At 37.8% G+C, this 18,951-nt stretch overlaps 1 protein-coding gene across 4 annotated transcripts in view; it reads left to right on the forward strand.

Annotated features, from left to right (window-relative positions):
* The window catches only part of FBN1 (fibrillin 1), a 144,206-nt gene that overhangs the window by 39,402 nt on the left and 85,853 nt on the right, over nucleotides 1-18,951 (forward strand). For all 4 annotated transcript variants that reach the window (XM_079317997.1, XM_079317999.1, XM_079318000.1 and 1 more), the window contains 2 exons: nucleotides 12,440-12,637; nucleotides 15,877-16,002. In XM_079317997.1, the coding sequence (XP_079174123.1) occupies nucleotides 12,440-12,637; nucleotides 15,877-16,002 (324 nt within the window). The remainder of the gene's footprint in view (nucleotides 1-12,439; nucleotides 12,638-15,876; nucleotides 16,003-18,951) is intronic.

Here is an 18,951-nt window from a genome sequence, read left to right on the forward strand (position 1 = left end):
ATCTCCCTTAGGACTCTTAGAAATGTCACAACTCACTGTTTTAATCCAGACATCACAATTATAACTCTGGTCCCACAAACACTTCATTATGTTAGTGTGGAATAAGGACTTCTGGGTGATCACAATGGTGGGAAAGGAAGTGCAGAGAAAATTCATGGCAGTTGAAAATTTGCTGCTGTAAGAAGACCCTGTGAGAGAAGGCAAAATTTTTTCTGGTCATTCTCCCCTGCTTGTTTGTTTCAATCTTCATTCCAGAGTCCTTATTCAGCACAGTTATGGATGATGCTGATTAAAGTTTTATCTGAGTTAGGACTAGAGAAACAGATACCTGTTGTTAGATGCTGTAGCATACTTGATGTAATATGTAGTTAAGCCTGTAAATATGTACATTTTTTGTCCATATTTGATTCAAACCTATTTTTTCAATGTGTCTTTTTCTCCCTAATTTTTATTCTCCCTAATTATAGGATAACCTAATATCATAAATTACTCTAAATACTGATCAACAAGTCAATTCCTAATGGTAACTACACAACATTGCCAATAAGAAAATACCCTATTATGCCCCCCATGTGTGTTTTCGACTTTTATGACAGAAATGTGAATCCCATGTGAGAGGACATTGCTCCCATGCAGCAGCCCATCCCCTTCAAGTGAATATCATCAGTCCTTCTCATCTAAGATTTTAAAAGTTTTTGAGTTGCTGTTACACATGTGTATAGATATATTTTTGGAAAAAAAAAAAAGTTCATAGCATCTATTGAGTTGGAAAATTAATTAGACGACCTAATTGATTGTGCATGAGTTCCTCTGTGGAATGTGTTCTGCTGCTGTTGCACTCACCCAGCACAGAAAATCTCCTCGATGAGCAAATTCCTCTCTCTTTACTAGAAACTGACAATTAATTGAACATTAAAAACCCTCATAAAGCACCACAACAGTTCCCCCTCCAACAAAGAAAAAAAATTAAACCAACCATACAACTTGAAGAATGATAACACAAAAAACTTTACATGAAAGTTCTTTTCTCATTTTATTAGAGTAATGCCAAGAGATCTCAGCTTGAGGCTCCCTTTATCATTCAGCAAACATGCAAGTCTGCCTCCCAAAGCCTGTGTAGTCTAAAGAGGAAAAAGCCCCACCAGCATCCAGAAGTATTGGCAGCCCCACGTTCCATGTGGGGAGCTAATATACAGGGAGATTAAGTCACTTGTGTAAGGATGTACTGGGAGTCTGTAGCACAGTCTGAAACTGAACCCAGGTCATCTCAGTCCCAGCCAAGTGTCTCAACCACAAGACTCTCCCTCCTTTTCAGTATGTCAGTGTAGAAAGTAGGCCAAAAAGCAGTTTCCAACCTTTAATACACAGCATTTTGCAAGGCTGTGAAGTATTATGTATTAGACAGGCATCTGGATCAGCAGCAGTTTCTGCGGGTAGTTTTATCTGTAAACAGAAGCAAAGCCTGCAAGGGCTTTGTAAAATTTACATAAATTATTATTTTATCAATAGTTAAATTTATAAAGACTGTACTTAAGTTCAATGCATTTTAATGATTTCTAAGAACGGGAAATGTGTTTAAAGGACTTCTGTTGTGTGTGGCAGTGTGATTTGGATGTGTTTTAGATTCCAGTGCTGCTCATCCATCGTGCTGCATTAGCAGCGATGCGTGGCTGGCCGGGCTGTGCAGGGTGCTGCCCCATGCAGGGCAAGCTCAGAGAGGGAGCCTGGGCTCGCATGACAGGCTAACGCTCCACTGTTATGCAAAGGTTAAGTATTCCTGTGTTGGGAGTTAGTGAGGCTTGCAGTTTGCTGACCTAAATCTGAGTGATTCCTATTATGTTGAGTATTTGCTTATCTTTTGGAGCATCTCTGTGTAGCCAGAATGTAACAAAACTTCAGCTTGAATCTGTACCCTGAATGGAAGAGGATAAAAGAAGTGCAAGTATGAGTGAATATATGTACATACATAACCATCCCCCTTCTTCAACTGGGATCTCCCATTTTGGGCATGAAATCAGCATTAGTGTGTGGTAGTCTGCAAAGAACAGGCCAGAGATTGTTTGTTCTCCTCAGTACACTAGTTAGTTATTCACAGATGCCTGGATTGTTTGCTGAACCCCTGATTTCTTTCTCCCACATCCCCCAAATAAAAATTACTTATCTAGTTCTCACTGGCTCTCATGTATGTTCTGGAGCACCACTTTATGACCTCCATTATTTGAAACTAATACTAAAACTAAATAATTTGAAAAACTAAAAATTGAAAAACTAAATTATTTGAAACTAATACTAATACTAAAACATTAATACTAGATGCTTACACAGGTAAATTTCAATGATTATCATGGGAAAAAAATCAGCCTTGATGGGTTTTATGCGACATAAAGGTGAGAGAAACCTTGTTTTCTACAGAAAATGATGAGAAATTATTCAAGGTGGTGATCAGCATAATGGACCATTCAGTACACACGACAGTTTCCAGGATTGTGATGCTATTCCTTGTAAGCACATAATCAGTAAAATACAACTGGAATGTGTCACCTTTGGTAGAACCAGTATGGCCCAGCTTTTGACAAGAGGCCTTTGAAGCTGGGTGGGTCTCTCCTCCCCAACACCCCCCAAACACTGTCTGTTTTCTATGTGAGGGAGTGTTCATGCAGTCAAAAGCAGTGGGATTCTCCCACTGAGCAATTATTCTCTCATCAGAGTCAGTGAGTCAAACCTTTCCCTTTTAACTGAGACGTGGCTTCATGCTGGATGTCATGTCTAGGCACCCACAAAACCTAGAAGTTTTATCTAACAGAGAGGGAAAATAAAATGTGCTAGGATTGTAGTCTTGGATCTTGAATGTTCCTGTTGAAGACACTCAGGATGGTGACTGTTTCCAAGGTTTAATGATTTGTCCCACATGTGGAGGCAAATGAAATCTTAGGACCTGACATTCCCTTCAACAAGTAGAAGAGATGCCAGTTTCCAGTGCCAAGGTAAAAATAGATTTACAATACCTGTTAGACTAAAATAGTGTATACAGATCAAGTGTGATGAGAGAGAAAAGGCCAAAGGCATCAGCACAGATGCTATTAAAAACTTTAAAAGTGTTAAACAATATGTTAGGAATGTGGAGTTGCTTACACTTTCAGTAAATGCATGAAACCTTTCCCATATTTATCAAAATATTAATGTTAATTCCAAGTCTTTTAGAAAGACTTCCAGTTGTCCTTGACTAATACCTTAAGTTAAAGTACCAAGGAGTGCTCTTTATTACATCACTAACTGGAGTCAGTAAAGACCTTTTGCTCTTCTTTACTGCTGCATATGCAAGTAAGAAGAGAACTTGACCCTCAGTTTAAGAATTGTCTGTGGATTCTTATTCCTTCCCTTCCCCATCCTTCCTGTTTTAAGGTACTTATTATCCTGTACTCTCTCACTGCTTGGGAAAATCAGAGTTTTGATGTGGTTTTACAAAGAGTTTAATTGACAATTGTCATAAATATTTTCTGTAATCTTAGATAAAAAATGTGATGGTCCTCAGTCACTTGAGGCTGGTCATTTACTGACTCTGGGGGACATCCAGCATCTTAGCAAAGAGAAGGTTCCTTCAACCAAGAGATCAATGAAGACAGGAATGACAGAAGGCCTTAAACAATAATGAGTAGTGAAACACACATATTAGCATCTCATGCATTTGATATTGGTGGATATAATATATATTTAATTAAATTACACTTCCTTAGTTCAATCTTGTGAATCAAGATTGGATCATTTGCCTTCTTGGTTTTTAACTTCTAGTAATAGAAATTGAATACATATAATAATTCTAGAGTTATGGCATGTATTCTGTAACATTTCAACAGAGAGACCTCAGGCTCATTCAGAGTTAAATAGTGCACGTTACTGCTGTGTTTATTTTTGGACCACAGTCTTAATGCAAATCCCATATATGTGGTTATGCAAAATGATCCAGATTCTGGTCATGATTACACTGGTGTACACACAGAGTGATGCCACAGTTTTGTTGAGGAAGGAATCTGATCCTGTAACACAGAGAGTTGCATGGTATTTCAATTAAGTAGTTGATGTGTTTCACCATAGAGTTAGAGGTGAGGTATTAGTGTCTGAAGCAATTTTTATACATTATTTACATTTCTAACATTTCTTGAGATTTTTTGGTGGGTTATTGTGCAACCATGAAATGAAATAATTGTTAAAATATTTCTGTAAAAATCAAGTACTCTGTGTTGTCACTGTTTTTCAAATATTTTTCATAAAATATGAAGCTCTGTGTTACAGCCTTATGCAAGAAAAACAGTATTGGTTATTCCAAAGTCTTTAGGCTAGTAAAAAAAAAAAAATCACATCAAATCACTAAAGTCTGTCATCACTAAAATCTTATCACAGAAGTACATGTATATGAGAATACAAAAACCTGTGTGAGTGTCTGGTTGAAGAAATTTAGCCAGTGAGCTGTGTGCCATGTGGAGAATTTTTACAGGGATAAAATCTGTTTGCCCTTTCCTTTCATTCAGTGGAAGGTTTCCACTGTTAGAATTTCTCAGGAGTTGATGCTCTTTTTGGATTATGGGGAAAAGGGAGCTTGCTTCAGACAAATTTGATGATTTCTGTTATAAAGGAGTAAGATACTGATTGTTCTGATAACCTTGTTAAAAAGCTGCCAGGACTTCAGAAGTTCAGAGTTCTGTTAGGACCACAAAAGCTATTTGTGTATGTATCATTAACATATCATTGCAACACCCAAACCATCATTATTACATTTTCTGCCTTCCCACATTGAAAGCAGGTTGACTTCTCTCTGTTCTTGCTGTATGTTTACTCCTGCTGTGTTTCACTAAGATTGAGCACTGAAAATTGTTTCCCTTTCTCTCTCCCACCTCCCCTTTTTATTTATAACTGGTTTTCAGTTCTGGACTGAGTTTCATTCCAGTTCTCTGCAATTGCTTCCTGTTTCATGGCACTGCAGAGGTGCATGTATATTTTAGAAAAGAAAAGGTTATTTCTAGTGTATTGTACCACTGCATCTCCTTTTTAAATGTGAGCAGTATCTCTTTAAAGTGTATGCATTGCGTTGTCTGAAAGTGTTTTCCCTCTCTTTGGATGCCACTCCATATAATATTCTCTAAGTCATTAGGATCTATTTTTCTTATACAGTTTGCATAACTTCTTCTTAGTTACTTTAGTCAGTGTCTTCTGAAGCCAAAGGGAAAAAAAATACCCAGAGCTCATCTACTAACTTTGTCTTTACCTTGCTAGCTCATAGTTAATACTTAGTGGTATGTAAAGAGAGTTTCTATAACATGGCACTCCTAAGAACACTTTTGAAAAAATAGTGATAAACTTCAGCCAACTTGTTCTTTTTAAGTGAAACTTGCAAAGTTCTGTAGTAGGATCCATTCTCCTTAATAATCATCTGGCCTTGACAATAAATGTCACCAAAGCTAGTTACTTTTTACCAAAATGGGAGATGAAAATCAAGTCAGAATTTTATTTAGTTGTTGCTAGCCTGTGAAAGAAATTGGAAAAATTAAAGTCTGCAAAGACATGGTCTTTTGCAGCTTATACAGCAAAGTAGGGTAGGCTAGAGTTTGTAAGGTAACTGACTATTCAGAAATGAGAAATTATTCTACATTCAGCTGCATTGCTTACTGTTTTCTTCATCATGGAAAAGAATAAAATGTGGTAACAATTTTCTGTATTTGGATTGCTGCTGCACATAATTGGGAACAACAGATCTAAGGCTTTGATTTTGGTGAAATGCTTAGTCTGCGTGTTGGATTAAAATGTGAGCAACAAATCACTCCAATTCTGTAATAATAATTTTTGAACACTATTTTTTTATTTTATTACTGTAATGTTATTACTTTTCAGCTACAGACTTTGAGAACTGGGTCAGTTGCAAGAACAAAATTGGCATGAAAAAAGTTGTATATTTGTTCTGGAAAATAGATTGCCAACATACTTTATAAAATAGTCAGCCTGAATTGTTCTGTGCATCAAATGTAAGGGATAATGTTAGTCTCATCTTGTTAGTAAGCTATTCATTCAAAGTCCTGTTCTTTAACCAGTATCCTAGGAAGACTAGATAATATTTGCTAGATAGACATGTTAAACAGATCATCTGTGCAGAAATAGATTTGTGAAGCAGCTTACAGAATGGAAAATAAATTTAGGCTGAAGTGTGCCAGCGAGTCAATATATGAGAACAATTTGCAACAAGCAAAGGTGAGGAAGACATGAAGAAATGGGCTCATCAGATTTATGAATTAAAGGGTAATATTCCTGGGACTGCATTATAGGAGGCAGTAACTAACCTTCTGGCTGCCTAATACAGAAGAGTTATGGTACCAGTGTTAGATATGCTTCCATGGATTTTTTTACTATTGTGAAAATAATGAGAAGCAACTTGGAGCTGTGATCTGTTTGCAGCACAGCTGTAGTAGTTTGAGACATTTCTTCAGCCAGGTTTATATCCCTGCCAGAAACTGTGCCTGAATGGTTGCACTCTGAGTCCCTGGTTCCAGTGACATCTTAGCACAAGCCAGTGTTAAATCTCAGCTATTTGAGCTCTGTGCAGCACTGTGCACTGAAGCAGCTGGGAAATGGTCTTGCTTATATGTGAAACCATCTCTGGCACTGGAAGGGAGCAGACAGAAGTGGCATGGTGATAATTTCTTCACACACCACATCCAAACCTACCAAACCTCATTGGTGAGAAGTGTCAGACATCATAGGAAATAAGTTTTTAAATATTTACAGAGTTTTGTTTTCTTTCCTTCTGAACACTCTCTGATATCTTTGCCATGTACTTTCCAATGATGACACATTGGGATCTGACTGGGGTGAGTAATGGTGTCTGGCTGGGGGGAGGAGAGGACAGGGAGTGCTTAACAGTGAGTAATTATTTAAGGAAATGGCCTGTGTGGAAAGAAAAGTGTGTTGTGATTGGATGCATTTATCAACTGGCCTTTCAGTGTCACCTGTGGACAGAGCATTATTGTGTCTGAGTTTTTAAATAGTTGGAAGTCAGTTTATTGAACTAACTTGGAAATGCGTCGGGGTCTGGTCTTGATTTGGTCTGAGAATTGAGATGTGAGGCGTGTCCCCTATTAGAAAAATGGAAGTAAAGATAGTTACCCCATGGTCATCCCTGAGCATGGTCATTCAGTTTTTTGACCAGCAGTTAAAAGCCATAAGGTCTTGCATGCAAAATATCATTTCATGATCAGTATAATTTCAAGTATAATTTCAAGCAACTGACAGGAAAATTTTGCAAGTGAAGATGAAGTTACATGCTCGTTGCTTTTCCCCATTTCCTTTGTGCAGTGACACACAGAGGTTTGCTTTAAGTTTTTATGTATGTAGAGCCTTCTGTTTCTTCTCTCTGTCCTTATCAGATTTTAGTATGCCTGAAAATACCGAGAATCACTTTGATTTTGAAATTAAGCCTGAAGTGTTAAACCTTTGTGTTCTGTAACTGTGCTGTGGTGATGCTCTCTGCTACAGCCAGCTTTGTTCTGTCAGTGCCATGATTCTCTGCAATTCTTTGAATTGCACTGCAGAAATTCTCATTTCAGGCACAGCACATCCTGCCTTCTGAAATGAGGCACATTGTGGTTTTCTCCATCATCTTCAAGCATACTGCTACCTTCTCTGAAGAGAGTGAAATGACTGAAGTACAATGAAATGTGTAGTGATGGATGCTGTGTTTTTCCATTGACAGTATAGTTGTTTGTGTACTCTTTGGCTGTGTGGGATCAGGTTCCAAAGGAGCATTCTCAGGTACAAGTGACTGTGACTCCCTTTCCTGAGCAGTGGCTGACCAGTGGCACAGGCTGCCAAGTGCAGTGGTTCACACCTGGGCAGTGCTGAGCTGCTGTGCAGAGATGAGATGGTGTTTCTGCCCATTGCAGTCTCTCTTCCAATGTCCCTCTTTTATCCCCATCTGGTGAAAGAACCCAAACAAGCCTCCAAACAGCAGAAACAGAAGTGCTGCTAGGCAGGAAAATAAGTTGTACTAATGATCAGCTTTAAGGTACTTGCCTTAGAGCTCTTTCTGACCTTTCTTTCATTATTTGTGTGATAATGGAATATTCCTTTCTTTCCTGTCCCTTTCCCCCGTACTAAAGAAAGGGGAAGTTGCTGGTTTGTCTTGCTGAGGGGGGTTTCAGCTGTACAGCAGTCTTGGCTGTATTTGGGCATGCTGAATTCATGCTGAATTTCCCCCTGTGAGGTGCTAACAGCTTGGAGGAGCTGTGTTTGCTGCTCAGGGAGTGCTGCAGCCCAAGGTTCTGTGTGTGCTCTGTGTGGAGAGCTGGAAAAACACAGCTCATTTTATCATTTGCCATTTTTCTATGATGGCAAGAGATGACATTTTCCTGTTTTCCGTAATGGGATCTTGATCATGATCAGATAAATGCTGGCTTGCTACAGTCTCATGCTTTGACCTTTGCACTCATTCAATTTTCATTTATTTTAAGAGAGATGAAGGAGTCTGTCAACCTCCCTTAACAGGTGGTTATCAGTTTGAAAAATCAGGCTGTTAATTTGAAACATCAAGAATTCTTTTTAAGATATTTATAGTGAGTCCTAAAGGATAGAGGGTCCAAATTTTATCCAGCCTCCTTGCACAAGCATAATTGTTTAATCCGGGTTCCATTAGTTTGCAACGCTTTTAAACTTTATTTTTATGTTTAAAACTGTATTGTGCTTGAAACTAAGCAGAAGTTATTGTGAACTAGGAGCTTAAGATGTGTGTCTGGTGTCAGAAGTCCTGCACTGGTGCTTGCAGTCTCTTTGGTGCTGTCCAGAATTACTTGGAACAATTATTGTTATTTATTACCATTCTTGGTTTTGATCAAAACCTGCCAGGACTGAATATTTCTGCAGCCTATCTGCTGCTTTTGGGAATATAAAGGATCTTTTCAGAAGATAGCTAAAATTATTTGATGATTCTGACTGAAACAGGAATGAGCTCTAGATCAAAATGCAACTTGGTTCTTTCCTGTGGAAACAATAAGCTGAATCATTGTGTGGTGTAAACTGATGCCCTCTTGCTCTTTTTGACAATATGTAAACTTAATGTAGTTTTACAGTTTCTACCATCTTCTGAGTTGTCCGAAGATCCCTGTGTAATTATTCCTTATCAAAATAGCTAAGAAGTATGTGAAGAAGCAGAAAACATTTTTAGATCATGGTGGCTACTGCCTTACTGAAGGCCACTTGTATGTGCTGAAATTTGCATTAGAAAATACTCAAAATATTTGAATTACCAGTCGCACATCCTAAATAATTTTGCTAAAATAATTTCAAGTCTCAACATTCTTCAGTAAATTGAAGTTATCCCTGAGAAAAAACAACAACCTATACAAATTGTGCAATAGCTTTTCTGGGTATATTTTCCTTCTTTCTCTCTTTCCAGCTCCTGACTGGTACGGGTATCTTGTGTTTGAGCTTTTCTTATTGAAGTAATTTGAATAATCACAAATGACATGAATGTGTAGAAACTTCCATGCGACAAAATAAGAATTGGGGTTTTAAGTTCGCATCCTCTTTTCATTTTGTGACCGTGTTAGTAGAATCTCATTTTCCACTCATAGGTCTTCATCTTGTAATAATTAAATAAATCTTAAACTCACTATTTAAAACATTTAAATTTAAGAGTTCTTCTTATTTGGCCTCTGTATAAAAAAATGGATTGATGTGTGGATTTCTCTTTGGCCTTAGGCTGGTGTGTACATTCAAATGATCTTTTTCATAGGGATTGTGTGGCTTTTAGAATTTTCCATTAAGAACAGAGAAGAAGAAATCTTACTTGTGAAAATATGGAAGACTGTATTTGAGAATATAAAAGGAAACCTGGATTTAGAAGAAAACTGAGTATTAAGAATAAAATTTATCAAGGCAAAATATTTGGTGAAAATAGAGTTTGTAATTCGCCATCTAAAGTGCCATGTACTTGAATAATAACAAATAGGAGCTGGACTTGCTTGGTTTTGAGTGCATATTTGACCCAAGTCTTGCTACTGAGATGTTGTGGAAAGATTTGCATGATTGTGGAGTTAACTTCATTGGGTTCACCATATTTCTAAGACATATTAGGCACTGCTAAGTCATTTATAGCTTGAAAGCAAACAATTGTAAATGCTGATCCATTCATATCCTACCATAAAACACAAGATGGGTTATTCACTACTGTCTGACGCGTGCTCCCGCTGCGACGGAGAACAAAATGACTCCTTTTAACCCATCTATATATAAACAGCAGAGGGACAATCTACAATGGGGGATTTCATTCTGGGGAGGTACTCAGATGATTTCCTGTTGCCAACACAAAACTATGGCATTTCTAACGAAATTGTTGTCTCTTGTTTTAAGGAGTTACAACATTGGGAGTTTTGCATAGAGTAAAAAATATTCTTATTTTGGTCAAGGATGAAGGATTGATCTGGGAAATAATTTTTTTCATTTGATAGGTATAATTGATCATGATTTATTTGTATTAATTTCTATGTTGAAGGAATAAGATAAAGCTGGTAATATTTGGGTTTATACTGTATGCTTCCAGAACTACATTTCTAGAATGAGAAATGAAAAAGAAGGCAATGTTGGCTTTGACAAAAACAAAACAAGCCAGAGAAAATTAAAGCAGTTACAAAAAAGCTTTAAAATAGGGAAAAACTTAATGGAAGCTGCAGCGTAGAAAATTCATACGGGAAATGAAGGGACACAATAAGAAATACCAAGCCAAAGAAAGTTAAGATGATAATAAGGAATTAAATAAGCAAGGGCGAGAGAGATGCTGTCAAAGATTCTGACTCATTTAATGATGAAGCTGATGGAATTGCTAGAGAAGGATGCCAGAAGTGTTTGGTAAATGTAGTTGTACTCTTTGGAGGGTATAGGACAGGAATTTTATACCTGAAAACTGGTAGCCTTTAAAGCTGAAATTAAATAGCAGGAATTGGATTTACATATTTTTATACAGCTAGTCCAGCTAACTAGGGAACCTGAAAATAGCTAATGTGTTCTCACAGGTTAATTCTTCACAGAGCTAGAAATACAAGATAAATTTCCAGAAGCTGAAAGAAAATTGTGGTTGATTCAGTATTGTAAAAGGAAGAGAGATTATCTGAATGATTATAGGTGTGTTAAACAGACAAAAGATAGAATAGCAGTTATTGGAGTGATACATAGTTAATGAAGATTAAATGGTATTTAGTGTAATTTAGTAGGAGTTCATCAGAGAAACGTCCTTTGTTCTAACTCATTATTCCTTTGATACCATCGATGTTAATTGATGAAGATAACAGTAGCAATATAACATTATTGTTTACCTTACAGGATTTCTGTAAGCCATTTTATTAATTGTATCAGAATGGCCTTGATTAATTATCGGAATTACAGCATATATACACAGCATCTCTGGTTAGCATGAACATGAATTAAATGATAGGCTTCAGGGTGCATCTGGTGTGGGGATATAGAGCAAATGGGAAATACATCCATTCTCATTTCTGCCCTATTTAACACTTTTTAACAATGGTTTAGTGAAAACATATTATTGCTAACAAATTTTGGATGTGGCATGAAAATTGGAGGAATTTATAATGACATGACTCTAAGGCAGTGTGGATTACTTACTGACTTTGGCTGAGGTATCTGGTGACTACTTCAGTACAAACAAACAACAGGTTCATCATTTGCTGGCTGTGCTTATAGGATGCTGGACTTCGCCCTGGTGCACCATAACAAAAAAAAAAAGCATTTTAGAGTTGCTTGTGAAGAATTGACTGGAATGCATAGCCCAGATGTATAGGAGACAGCAGTACCAGTACCACTGGTTTTTGCCCTTGGAGGATGGAACAGAATGAAGCCTACTAGTTTTTTATTAACATCTTAGTTTGGTTCTTTCTGTTGGCTGTAGCCTGTTGTAGCATCAACAAATCAAAGCAGATGTGTTCCACATGCCCTCCATTCAGCTGTGGGCAAAGCTTGCCCACATATCTGGTACACCATATACCTGGATAGAAAACTTCCTGTAGTCTCTATTCGCTTCCCTTGAGCCTTATTTGAGAACAACCATCCAACTTGTGGAAATAAACATGTCCTAACTCTTTCATCAGTATTCTTTTAAATAATGCACTGAATATTTAAAAGAAACTGATGAAAAATCCCTGGGAAGAATATTATGAGGGATTAAACGAAGCATCAAAGGGGACATACAGATATAACATTGCTGGCAAAATAGTCACAGTTTGTTTTCAGTGGACTTGAATTAGAGAGAAAAAAAATCTTCTGCAGAACATAAATTGGTGGGCAATTTGTGTAAAAAGAATTGCCAAAATGTGCTGTTGTTTTGCTTTATTAAGAATTTGGGGGTGTGTTTTTATTGTGATGCTAATCAGGTTTCCTATTTTTGGCACAGATTACAGGACCGGCCCTTGCTTCACTTTGGTGACCAACCAGATGTGCCAGGGCCAGCTCAGTGGGATTGTCTGCACAAAAACCCTGTGCTGTGCAACTGTTGGGAGAGCGTGGGGCCATCCCTGTGAAATGTGTCCTGCCCAGCCGCATCCCTGCCGCCGGGGCTTCATTCCAAACATCCGAACCGGGGCCTGTCAAGGTAAGTTAGCAGCAAAGCTTCCCCAAAAGCTGCTGAAATTGTTACTGGATTAATCTTAATTGAGTTACACTGCTGTGAATAACCTGTCCTAAGCCATTCTCAGCTATATGTGTGAAGAATGGAAAAACACTGTCAGATGCATTACTTCATGATTCAGTGAGTGCCTGATTTTCAAGTGAGTACAGTAGTAACTCAGGTCATGTGAGAGCAGCCAGCATCTTAATGAATTTCTCACTGCCAGCAGTGCTTTCCTTTGGTGCTGTAATGGTGTTTTTCTGAGTGTGCCACTCGATCATTCTGTGGAGAAATTTGTTCTGTTTCAGAGAGCACTCAAAAAATGCAAATATCAATCTGTAACAATAATGCCCCAGTTATCTGGCGTGAGATTTTTTAGCTAAAAGTTGTGTAGTTTGGATTCATCTTGAATGTCTTATCTCTTGAGCTACACTGCTTTGACCTGGAGAAAAGTGCCTGTTGTGCCATTTGTAATGCCTTATTATATATTTTATTCAATTTTGGAAATGTATCTGCATTTGTTTCAAATCATAAAATCCACCCAGATGTTGCTTACTTCTTTCAGAGCATGCCTTACCATAGAAAGTCCTTACACTGCTTTTGGCTTTTATTCTAATACTTCCAGCTGTATAAATTCTTTTATTGTCTGGATGTCTGACAGGAAACAGGAGAAAGTTAACAGGGGCAGCTATGTATTAAACTGATGTGGATTATACATTCCCAGCACCATATCTTTGAGGCTAGTTTATTCTAATCTGTCTAACATTTTCTAATAAGTTACAATATTTTTGAAAATAGGGAAGATAGAGATTATAAATCTATTAGTAATTTTATATAATCATGAAATTCCTATGAAAGGACTTCAAGGCATTCCACTGCATTAAAAATGTAGATATCCTCAGTGACAGACCAAGTCATGGCTGGTGCCTGCAGACAGACATGATGAACTTCAAGATGGACAACACATTTGTGTGCACTGCATAATGTGCCCATATTTTGACCTCAGTGATTCTGTTCCCCCTCTCACTGTAAAGGTCAGGACTCAACTGTGCAGGAATCTGTGAACTGAGGTTCGGGACACTTTTGAAACATTATGTACATAAATATGTGGCCCACACCCCTGAATTTATGCCACACCTAGTTTTATCCCTCTTATTTGTGTCATGGGAAAGCTGCAGTGAACTCTCCAGTGGGTTTGTGCAGTTTGGAATAAGGATACTTCTGCTTACTGCACATTTCTTAGCAAGCAGCTACATTGATGCTGATCTGTATCTGGTGCCAACAGAGTTTTGGCCGAGTATGTTTGACTTGTGTTTTCCAGTTTTCCCTTCTTAAGTATTGTGTTTGTAATTTCAATGGATCTTTCATGGAATTACATATGGAATTAGCTTTATTTTTCAAGTAACTGTACTAAATCCTTTTGAAATCAGTTAACATCCATTCTGACTGAAGACATTTCAGGGATTTCACATCCATATTCAATCTGAATAAAGGAAAACAGGTTAAATAAAATCCAGGTTCTCTGGAGAGAAAAAGGAATCATTATTATTGTATGGAGAAGTAAAAAAGTGAAGAAATAGTGAGGGCAAAGTTATTTTCAAAAGTAAATAGAATATCACTGCCCAAAGTTTGACTTTGGCTGAAAGTTAAATTAATATCACAGCTGAGATTTTTAAAGATACAAAGAAGAGAAATAAAGTGAAAAGATGGGATTTTGAAACAGACATCATGACTCAGGGGCATGACTTCTGTTTCTTTAGTTTTTGAGGTTTTTTTAAGTCAGTACAGTGCCATGAAGTCTGTCTGATTGCTGTTACTAAGCACAGCCCATTGCTGTAGCTGGAGCTCCAGCTGCAGTGTGGCTGCTGAGGCTGTGCTGGCTCTGTCACCTCCCAGCCCAGCAGTTCCCTCAGGGACAGCTCTGCTCTGCCACTGCTGCTGCACCCCTGAGCTGGATCTGTTCACCTGGGGATCTCAACATAACCTTTGCCATGTGCTGCAGATCTGCTCCTTGGTGTTCCTGAGAATTCCTACTTGGGGCTCCCAGGAAAATTGCCTCTTAGCCTTTTGTACAGACATAATACTTCACTTTTCAAGCTTCAAGACACACTACAGCTGTTTCTCTGGGATTTATAGAGTTTTGAAGGCATCATCTCCTTCAGCTTGTGTCCCTGCATCGAAACCTGTGTCAATGTGAAGCCCAAAAACTCAAGCAACCAATTTTTAGCAGCAGTAACTTAGGAGATGAGGAAAGCATGAACAATTGGATTGGGGAGTGGAATGCTCCTGAAGGAATTCCTGAGCAGCAGAGACAGGGTAGCCTCTAGGAATGTGAGCCAGACTTCCCCAGTGTCCTATTGCAGTGCCACTCCTCCACCTCCTTTAGCCTCTTCTCTGTAGCTGTTATTAAGCCATAGCAACACTTCTGCAGCTAAGTGACGACACATGTTGTTGTGCTAGAATAATTGTGAGGCCAGAAACTGGGGCCTCTTGAAAATGTTTGTCTTGAGCTTACTACCTAGCCTGTGATATCATCTTTGTCATTTCATTTTCCTCAGTGAAAAAATGAGAAGCAAAGAAAGAAAAATAAAAGAGAAAACCCCCTCAAATTTATATATGTCTAAGCAGGTCATTAATAATTCCTCCTGAGACGTTAATTATGGGTATGAAACTTTTTGAGTCTAATCCTAACCACACTCTGTCATTGGTGCTGATCTTGCTGGAGTGTCAAGTTAATAATTTCCATCAGCAATGACTCTGCAGTTGCTGGGCCTCTCTGTGAGGCACTCCATGCACCCTGCAACTGCTCCTCCATGCTGGTGGCCTGAGCACTGTTTGGAGTTGCCAAGATTTTTGAGGGGGCAAGTGATTTTGGGTGACCAACTTTAGACACTTCAAAGAAACTTGAGTTCTGGCAGGCTATGTTTTCTGCACACCATTCCCCAGATGTTTTGGAAAAACAAAGCAATAGCAGTTAGATATTTAATGTCTGTAACAATAATAACCATGTGATTTCTTGCAGAAAATATTTAGAGTACTGTACTTAATCATTCTTTGCATAGAGTAATTACAAAATTACTGTCTGTCTTCCCAAGCAAGTATCATAATATTGTGATGGGTGAAGAATGGATTTAGGCATATTTAATTTCTGTGTAGACAAATTATTATGGCTGTTCTTGAGAAATGAAATAAAAGTGGGTGTGTTTTCCTTTTTTATATCATAGATGTGGATGAATGCCAAGCCATCCCTGGGATCTGTCAAGGGGGAAATTGCATTAATACTGTTGGATCTTTTGAGTGCAAATGCCCAGCTGGACACAAGTTTAATGAAGTAACACAAAAATGTGATGGTAAGAACTTCTAAAACTTTCTTCTGAAAGTAGAAAGGGGAGAGTCTACTTTTGGGGGACCAGCTTGGTTTAAAAGTTTGTAATGAATTTACTGTCTCTTTTGCCTTGAGCATGCAAGTAGCAGTATTCACAACAAATGCAAATAGGGGTGCTTTCTCCCAACCAGAGAAATTTAAATATTGGCCCTGCAACTTTTATAGTCTTTTTCATGTTTTCATCTTTAACATTTCAGATTTGAAGGTACATCTAACATTAAACATGAAAACATTAAAAGTACTTTCTAAGTGATATATTGCTTTATTAGTGCTTGAGGCACATGTTTCTTTGTGGATCTTTTGACCAAAAAGTGTATATGACTGGAAGGTTCAACACATTTCTACCTACTCAGATGAACTGTATTTAACACAAGTGGGAGTTTGACACTGTTGTGTGAAGACTGCTGCATTGTGCTCTGAACTCAGCCCTATGGTTGCATATGTTACAGAAGGACAAACATTTTATCTTCTCTAGTAGTTAGTCATCCTAACTTGGGGGTACAGAAGGTGCTAGATATTAGTGTGGAGATTTGCAGTGTGTGATTATGGAATTGTGCTATTTTTTCACTGTGATTGGATAGTATTTTTTTAATTTTTAATATAATGAGCATAGATGTCTCCATTCCTTTAAGAGAATTTTGAGTATATAAGAAACATAGTACTGAAATGTGTTAATTGCACATTATTGATTTGTATTTACTCTGAAGTCCAGATAATGCTTAAACTCCTGCAACTGATTCTACTTTCTGTCATTAGACTGAAATGAACTTGAGTGGACAGGTTTCATAAGTGGCTAGTGATTTTGGAATGCCAGCTGTCAGTAAATAAAAGTATTTGAGAGAAAGGTGTGCATTCACCATCCTTTCTTGCATCAAGCACCCTTTAAGAAGCACTCAAAACTTTTGAGTCATTTTAGAAGAATTATGAATTACACTTTCAAAAGAAAAATTGCTATTTCGGCAAAACTTTATAATTTATTTGCAGGTTAGGGAGAGCAATTTCAGAAGAGCTTGTACACAGCATGGTTTACATATTGCCTGCCAATGATTTTGGCAGAATGTAACCTACATTTAGAATAGAACAACATTGCAAGTGTTTCCTTCTGTGGATGAAGTACCAAGAATGTGGTGAATAGGAGAGACTGAACATGTGCCTTGTTAAGTATTAGTAGATGAAAAGCTGAGAGCTGTAGGCTACATCTCATAAATATTTTGATGGTATTTTTCAGTTGCTGAATCATTTTAAAAACAAATCCCAGCCAACAACCAAAGAACAAAGAAACACAAACAACCAACACCCTCATAGCCTGCACTTGCTATAAGTTAAGGAACTGGACTCAAGAACCTACTATAGGTTGCTGTGTTTCCAAATCCTGCCACAAATTTCCTGCCCCATTTGTGAAATCCCTTTGCAGTGATCATCACCTGCTACAAAGATGAGATGAATTTTTCCTTCTTCAAATTCATAGCTATTGATTTTTGAACCTCTGCAGACAGAGAGTTACTTTCAGTACATCTTCACATTGTATGTACCAAGCAATTTTAGTTAAAGCTGTGTAGGTGTTAATACAATTCAAAGAATGAAAAGTACCACCTTTATAACAGTGGCATGAAATAAGATAGAAACACAGCATTTAAGAGCATGATCATGCAACAACAGCCTATCCATCCTGTTCTTTCTAAATTATCTTTTGAATTTTATAAGACAATATAAGACTAGTTGTTTGGTTTACAGTAATTAGCACTAGCTGATTTTGATACATAATGAATAACATCTGATTGTTTGCTTGGTTTTGCTTCCTTTTTAGCACGTAGGACTTCTAGCAGTTGTACCATATCTTTCGTCCCTGATTTAATTCAACCACTGAATTACCAGTACTGTTTTTTCAGGGGGTCTCTATTAAAGGAAGATTAAAGTAAGATCACAATAGCAATTGTCAAGGACAGGTAGACATGGAAAATGAGGGAGCTTGGCTGAGGTTCTCTTTGTTAGCTGGAAATCTGTATTTTAACTGCTACATTATTTCACTGCTTGATATTCTTTTCCATTTGCACTAATGCTGAGGTAAATTCTATTTTTTGTGGTGACTAGGGGAGTAATTTTTTCTGGAGTGACATTTAAGTCTGCAAGTACATCAAGTATACCTACCTTTGTAAAACTTGCATACTTAACAACGACAGTGTTGCTTATATGGATGTCAACACTAATATAAATAGTGAAATACTGTTTGGGTTAGGCTCAACCCTAAAATAAAGAGTGATGATTTTGCTTTTAAAAAGGTCGAACTCTATATAAACAGTGGCAACACTGACTTTAAAATAAACATTGGTGAATTTGAGTCAGAAAATGCTTGAATCTGATCCATTTACGATTGCATTTTTCTCTGTTAATTAAGGGCTTTATTCAGACCAAAATTCAATTTCCACATTTTTTGTCACTGAGACTTGTGGGACTCCTGTGGTGTATAATCTTGGAGTAGAAGCCAGAAGTCTCTTAGCAGTGCTCCCAGGGCACTCGGGCTTGAGGCTTTGGCAACATCCTTGAAGTAGCAGTGAACAAGAAGTCACACCCCTCTCACACACCCAATTCAGGAATGTGACCCACATCAGGACAACTAGCAAGATGCTGGGGAAGAATGTGTGCACAGGGGACCCTGGGCCCCACTTCACTTAGGATAGCTGAGCCTGCAAACTGTGTGCCATCTCAGTCCCTCTACTATTTTCCTGCAAAAGCAAGGGCCCACAAAAATAGAGCATCCCACACTTTACCTAGGAGACCAGGAGTTGTTAGTTTTTATATTACTGTCTTTACAGAAGAAGTAGAACTTATATAATTTCTACTTGGTAAAGTGCTCATTAATGGTCTTGTGGGACTTTGGGTGTTCCCCCATCTGTTGGGGCCAAATTCCAATTTA

This window comes from Erithacus rubecula, assembly GCF_903797595.1.
Source record: "Erithacus rubecula genome assembly, chromosome: 14".
Lineage (NCBI taxonomy): Eukaryota > Metazoa > Chordata > Aves > Passeriformes > Muscicapidae > Erithacus > Erithacus rubecula.